We start from the raw sequence: 7,615 nt of genomic DNA, 5'->3' as shown, positions 1-7,615 counted from the left end.
ACTTGTTAATCATTTAAAAAACATACCCATTTATTTAATAATTATTTTGATTCAAAGTGTTCCATGACAAGCTAATATATTATTCATTCACCTTTGCTGCTAAGCTGTATTGCACCAAAAATATTTAAATCTGTTTTGTATAGACCAGGGATAGTGAAGAAACAGATGGCCTGTAGTAGTTTATCTGAAAAATGTTAATACTTTTTGTAAACTCATTTTAGCAAAGCTATTGCTAACTGACCCGTTTATCTTGAAGACACTTCTTTATCACAAGAACACACAACTCCGAAAATGATGCAACAAGTCATGACTAAGTGTATTATCTATCGTACCATCAAGGTATTTCACATTATATATATTTAATGTAAAATATATTTTTATATATATAATTAACACAGTCTAAATAAAATCAGTATGCCAAATAACATGAACTCTGTTACTAAACACAAAGACATGCATTAAATTCTAGAGATTAAAAATGTATACAACTACAAGAAAAAAAGAGCAGCAAGTTTTAAATGTGCATATGCTGTCAAAACAAAATAGAATTCAAAGAGTCCGATTAAAGACCCACTTCAACCCATGCAAATCTGTAGAGTTCATACATCCATCTTATAAACATGAACTATATGCATGCAACTAATAAATTTTAACTTCCTAAAGTTCATAAACCTTTTTAAGGGTCTCAAGATCTTCCAAAGAGTACTGATGATTCTGGTTTTCTGAAAGTAAGTCAAACAGTTGCTGAACCTGTTCTTTTTCATTTTTGCTAAGAAGGGCCAGCACCACCTGAAAAAACAGATTATTTTATAATCAGCACGGGTTGATTGAAAATCATAGTATTTGACAGAGATAAAAAAATCAGTGTTTCATTTCCTTTTAAGATATGAAAGCTTCATTTAAGTTTCTGTTCAACTAAAGTATGCATTCAATCTAAGTTCTCACCTTAAATCTTTCTGCTTTGCTCAAGTAGAAAAGGTGCTGATATACAAGGCCAGGATCTTTTCCAAGTACATAATATTCCAACGACTGAATAAAGATTAAAAGGATTTCTCCTTCAAGTTTGTTACTTAGCAGCACTGGCAATTTTTTTGGATCAGTCATTGTTAAAAGATCTGCACAAGCAGCTTTATCCTTATTGGTATTCACTGCATTTATAATCTGACCAAAGTCATAAGCATTAGATGGTTCAGAAATGTGCAGTTTCTCAGAGCTCTTCAGTGGCACACACTTCTGAACTGCTTCCTCAGAAGTAACATAATCAGTCACAACATCTTCTGATGTAGCGAAGTGTCTCTCTTCCTGTTCGTCAGATTCAGTCACCTTCACAAAGAAAACGGCAACAAATCATTTTAATGTGGACATATAGATAACCTGAAACTTCATAAACTGCATGCATATATCCATCACTAATGTCACTAAATTAAAGTTAGCATTTTACTCTTCTAAAAGAAAGGCACCTATGTTTTTTTATGTCCTACTTCCCCCCAGGAGTAGTACCTCTCTAATTCATCTTTAAAGGTTTGTAGTCAAAAGTGTGTGTTTCTCATTTCCTTTCACTGCTTGGCACTCCACTGTGGAAAGACAACTGAAGACCACTGGGAGAAAGCTAAGGAGGACTGTATGCATATATTAAATGTGAAGCTGCAGAAGACAAACAGAACTGAAGTTAAGTCACCAGATACCCATGTTTCATTTCACTGCGGTGCCTTCAGAACAGTACAGGTACACGGCAGCTGTACCAGGTCGCTGTCTGGAGTCTCACTGTGTAAGGAGAAAGCTCAGCATGGTCTGACTGCCTGAATACCCACTTAACTTCTCCAGAGTCTGCAGCCTGTATCGAGTTTCATGAATCAGTTGCTAGAAAATTAACCATGGGTTCAACTACATTTGCTAAAATCAATTTCAAGCTATCAAGAGCTGTGGAATTAGTATAAACTGACTAAAACTCATTGAACGTGTTGTCTTCAATGGATGCTAAGTTTTTCGGAAAGTCTGAAGATACTATATTGGGTACTACAGCGTTATGCTGGGAACTAGATGAGTCATTTTTGGAAAATACTGCATTGGGCTTATAGATATTTTGTTCTATTTTTTCAACAAACCGTAATATCAAGAGAGAAATCTTGACTGTCTTATATATAATTATAGCTTGATTATAATGGAACAATAATGACAAATCCCGGTTTCCAATCAAATTTTCCTTACTTTCATTTGCAGTCTGTTTTCATAGAACTACCTTGTACTACAGCAGATAAGACAAGGAAGGCTCTCCAAAGGGGCAGCTGTAATTATGATAGCAAACATAAACGCTTCCTGCCCCACCTCTGGAAAAATTACCACTGCCAGTAATGTAGTTAGCTGGTCTCTGAACAATGCAGTCATTTCCCAAACCTCCTCTAAACACTTTCCAGGTCCCTTTGTTTGTCACAACTCAGAGCTTAACTAACACTATACCCAGCTCACACCAGTTACATAAAATCCCATGAACTCGTGACAATGTGAAGTGTTTCAATAAAACAAGTCGTTTCTATATTACCACCATTTTGAAATTACATGATCAATTGCAGTATCACTGTATAATACTGTACAGACTGGTAAACTATGTATTTTAATGATATATTTTAAACAGAAAAGGGACACACCCCCCCAATTCTTGAAGGACCAGCAAAGTTACAATCCAAAAATATCAGATGACTGAGAATATCCTTCCATCGCCTAATCATACCCAGAACTCTGCAAGGCTAACATTTTGATCCAGTACATAACATTACATCATGTATTTCTTTTGTAAGATCCTACAGATATTTTACACATACTCTTGCTCTTTAAGGCGAGATGTCATTCTTCAGACCAGGAACTTTACTACTAGCAGAAGAACAGCCAGCACGCCTGCTGACAATTAACCTTTTGCCAGCACAGCCCCAGAGGCTTCCCAAGTAGCACAGACTTTAAAAGCAAACCTCCTATTTGACAGCTGCATTCTGTAAAACAGTTTTTCTTTACAAGGAGCATGCTCCTTGTAAAAAAAAAAACCCACCATCCTCAAGTTTAGTGCCATCTAAATGTACTTTTTTCCATTTCTGCTGTGGTTCTGAATGCACTTCAAAGCAGTCCAAGCTTTACTAGAGAATGTAATGGACACCAAACACATCATATGCAAGAATCCTCCAATATGCCCTCAAAATAACACGAAAAATAGAACCCCACCCAAAAAACCATGTAGAGCTAACAAGTGCAAAACAAAAGCTTTAATACTGTCTCTTCAAATGTGTGGCTTCTGTACTGCCTGCTTTTAAAAATGAACAGATATACCTCTTGTATGGTTATTTTCTTCCTTTGCTTTTGCTGACCGCCAGCTACAGCACTGCTGTCAAGGTTAAGCAGTTGGGTTACCTCCTCTAGTTCCTTTTTTGCTTCAAGAACATTTGGATCTATTAGAAGTACTCTGTTGAAATCATCAACACTGGCTTGATAATTCTGGAAGTAGAAGGGAAAATATTTTTTTTCATAAACACACCACTATAAAAATAAACCAGAACTACCATACTGTCCTTTACAATTAAGAAAAATAAAAATGCTAGGATCTTGACATTAAGTAGAAAAAATACAGACAGTGTAATTTCATTAGAGGGGAAAAAAGGAAACTGAGGATGAGTTCGAATTAGTATTTTGTGACTAAATACTTCCATACTAAATACATAATATGAAATAAATTATTCTGAGAAAAATATTCCCTGTATCAGAGAACAGATTGCTGCTTTTAACCATAATTGCTTACAGTGTAACACTTCCTCAAGATTAACACAGTGCGAGTCCATCAACAGTTTATGTACTTGCTTTGCCAGTAAGAGAGAGATAAATTATGCTTAGATTAAAAATATACCTAATCTTCCTGGGCTTCACCAATAGACCATCTCTTAGTTGAAGAAGGGAAATTTTTGGTTGTACTTGAGAAGACTGGGATTACATTATGCACTCTGGGATAAACAACAGGATTACAAGGACAAACAGAGTGATGGAGTGGCATTAGGACACAGTTCCTCAATCATCAGTCTTGTAATTTGTTTAATATTTCTATTTCAAATTTCAACATTAGGAATTATGATTTTTTTAGACTAAGTTTTCTGGAGAGACAAAGTTAATAGCATCAATTCTGAGGAAGACTGGGATATCACATAGAAAAATCAAGACACCTTGAGGGCTGGAGTGTCAAAAATAAGGATGAAATGTAAAACACCATGCAGACAGTAAAAGATCAACATAATTTCTTTGTGTGAGGGACCTAGTATTTCTTCTGTTCCCAAGCAGTATCACAAGGTTACTATAAGTCATTCATATTATCATGGCAAAAATCCTCATGTACCAGCTGAGGTATTTCCTCAGCATCTCAACTGTAATAAAAGTACTGTGTACAAGTCACTCATATTCTCTTTCCTACGTAGAATATTTTGTTCAATACTGATGACCAGTATTCAAGGTGCAGAGCCATTGCAGTAAGCCTGTACGTGAAGTCTGCTGTATCATGAAAGAAGAGACCTTATTTAGCCTTAGCAAATGAATGCAGAAAGGAGGCAGATTGCTTTCGTCAAAAACCAGACACTAATTAAGCTAGACCGTTTGAATTACAGATGTGAAGATTCACAACTACAGAGAAATGAGGTTCTGGCACAGCCTTCTGAAAATGATCACAAGGGCCAGCAAACAACCAGCCCTCCGGCATTTAAAACTGCAGCCTGCCAGACTTCTCAACAAAAATCACACAACATGGTTGTACGCAAAGCAAGAGACTGGACTATCAGCTGTATAAGATGCTGTCTGGGGCCCTGTGTCCTATGTTATAGGCCTGATTCATCACACCAGCATGATTTTTTCCTGATTTCCCCTTAACTACATCTCCCTAAATCTATAAAAAACCCCTCATCTACTACATTAAATTCCACTGCAGCTTTTGTGGTTAAATATCTGGCTATTTATATACAAATAACACTTCCCAGCTTAGTTAGGTCTTTGCCAAACTACGTGCTTTTAGCTCTTAAAATCTTTCATTAGAGTAATTTGTCAACCTCAAACCATTTCTGTTACTTTCTCTGGTTTTACAAATCACTCACATCCCTGGAATTAGCAATAATGAAGACACTAAATCCAACCACAAAAAAACATTTGGGAATCCCTAGCTCAGACTGCTCTGAAGAAATCCATGAACAGTATGTTTCAGGTTATGTCTTCAATAATACAAAACCAGTATTTTTTCTAGGATATTCAAAAAAGCAGAAGTTATTTCACCAATTCTTGACATTCTTCACTAGTGTGTAATTCTCTTTTTTTTTGACTGCTAGAATCACTACACCTTTTCTCATATTTATACTAATTTTTTATCAACTTCAACAACATAAGGTTACAGATGCCAGGTAGCTTGGTACAGTTACAGACAAGATTTTACACAAAATTAAGACTTTTCACCTTCTCTGAAAATTAATCAAAGGAAACTTTCAAAATTTCATAGCTACTGTAACAGAGGAACAAATTTATCATAAAAAAAGAGATCCCACCATTCCTAAGACTTGCATTTGGAATTATAACACATGATGAGAACAGGCTAGTATACTGCTATGCACGAACAGGTGTCCTCAGGTGATTTGTAAGCTGAGAGACAATCAGGTAATTTTTTGTTAAGGCATCAAACATAATGGAGGTCCAGGGTAAGTATTCATTTGACGGACACTGCTGGAACTTGGTGGACGCTTGAAGTGATCACCTCCAGTTATAAAGAGCAACATGGGAGAAAGCACTTAAGATACTTGTTTAAAGACACATGTATCCACAAAGTAGATGATGATAGCTGCCATCACGAGCCAACAGAAGTGAGAAGCTAATCATTCAATATCAGGTAAGAGCTGACAGGTAGGGTAAGCATTGCTATGAAAGAATTACGAAGTGTAAAGGCTAATTAACATCACTTAAGAAGGGGAACCAACAGAGGAATGACATGGTTCAAGTGATGGAACACGAAATTTTGCAGGATGAATATGAGCAATATAAGTCTGCATTTATGAAGATAAGGTAAAAGGATACTCAAAAAACCAGTAAGATGAGCACAGTACAGACAACATCACCAATGTGTAGACAGAAAGGAAAAGGTTGAGTCCCCACACTGTCCAGAGAGTGAGAAAGCAGATTACTGACAAAGGTTTCCAACATGTTTGGAGAAGAGAGTGAGAATGAAGATAATTAAAACCCTGGTTTAATATGACAAACACTCAAATATGAGCAGATGCCAAGAGACAGCCTGAGATTTTAGTTTGGACAGATGAAGACAGACTTGGAGACAATCCATTTGTCATCAGCAAAGATATAGTAAACACCTTGACAGAAAAAACAGACTGGGATACCCAGAAGAATACTAGAACATTAGAACAGACTTGAAACTTGCTTAACCAATCTCCAGTCACATCTCATTTATTCCAATATTCTTGTATTTTCTCAAATTATTACAAGTCAACATGCAGGTTTTTATGTTGCAAAATTATTTATATAGTATTTTATGTATGCCTAATGCTCTACAAAATAATAAATCATCAGCACTGCACACTTTGTATTCACCCATCAACTGCAACTACCTGATTGCCTTTGAAGAGGATAAGCAAGTTTAGAAGTGGTTAAGAATACCTGCTATGTTCTTTTTCCTCACCTGTAATCCTTTGTAAGCTAGTGCTCTTCTATAAAAAGCTTTAATATTAGAATCTTCTATCTGAAGAACATGATCACAATCCTGCTTAGCCTCTTCATATTTATACAGTTTCAAGTAACAGAGAGCTCTAACACAGAAAAACAGAATACACTGCAATGTAAGTAAATGCTACAGTGGTGTAGTGCCAACAGTATCCGACTCATAAATGTTAATTACAATACTTCACACAATTCAGTGTCAATGTGGTGTTTTTTAAAGTACATCAAAACCGTAAGTATTAATAACATCACCAGATGGATTTAGAGGCCCAATTCCTGCAATAAAAGTCAAAATTCAAGTATGACTAATGCTTGAAGTTAGGCAGATATGTAAGTATTTCAAAAGTAAAGCCTATGTTAGTATAATATGATAGTATAGTAGTGGATACAGTATAGATTTTATACAGCCTTTCTGGGTAAAAAAAGTGCTCTAGATTAAATAAGCAATACTGCTTTCTGCACCTAAGTATTACTTGGAAGTCTCCTATTCAAGTACTGGCCTAATCAAATCCTTCTTAGTTTGTGAAAGCTGACTGATTACAGCATAAAGAATTATGCTGCAGAATTAGGTCAACCTTTAAAATAATGATGCTGTATGACCGTGTTCCTACTTTTATTTTCTCAAAATGTGCATTTTCTCTGAACTATTTCTCTTCATATTTGAGATACTGCTACTGCACGTTAGTTTTTAATATCACACCAGTATTCTCAAAAAATGCCGCAAAATGCTATGCTAAATATAACTTTTACTATCACTTATTCTATTTACATAAAGATTTTAAGATATGTATCAGTGACATTAATACTTGCTCCCCTTGGAAAATAATGCAGTTTAACAAAAAATCAATTTTGTTATTAAAAACACTCAGGTGGAAAAAAAGTCCTT

General features: G+C 35.6%; 1 protein-coding gene across 1 annotated transcript in view; it reads right to left on the bottom strand.

The window, feature by feature from the left end:
* Positions 1 to 579: 579 nt before the first annotated feature.
* Positions 580 to 7,615, bottom strand: part of SPAG1 (sperm associated antigen 1) — a 45,268-nt gene continuing 38,232 nt past the window's right edge. Inside the window, exons 16-19 of the mRNA XM_075705205.1 lie at positions 6,692 to 6,818; positions 3,316 to 3,480; positions 946 to 1,323; positions 580 to 789 (exon numbers count right to left, since the gene is read on the bottom strand). Coding sequence (XP_075561320.1) covers positions 658 to 789; positions 946 to 1,323; positions 3,316 to 3,480; positions 6,692 to 6,818 — 802 coding nt within the window. The 3' untranslated portion in view covers positions 580 to 657. The remainder of the gene's footprint in view (positions 790 to 945; positions 1,324 to 3,315; positions 3,481 to 6,691; positions 6,819 to 7,615) is intronic.

Source organism: Pelecanus crispus, chromosome 2 (genome assembly GCF_030463565.1).
Source record: "Pelecanus crispus isolate bPelCri1 chromosome 2, bPelCri1.pri, whole genome shotgun sequence".
NCBI lineage: Eukaryota > Metazoa > Chordata > Aves > Pelecaniformes > Pelecanidae > Pelecanus > Pelecanus crispus.
The sequence above is the reverse complement of the archived record's forward strand: the minus strand, read 5'-3'. Positions and strand labels throughout refer to the sequence as shown.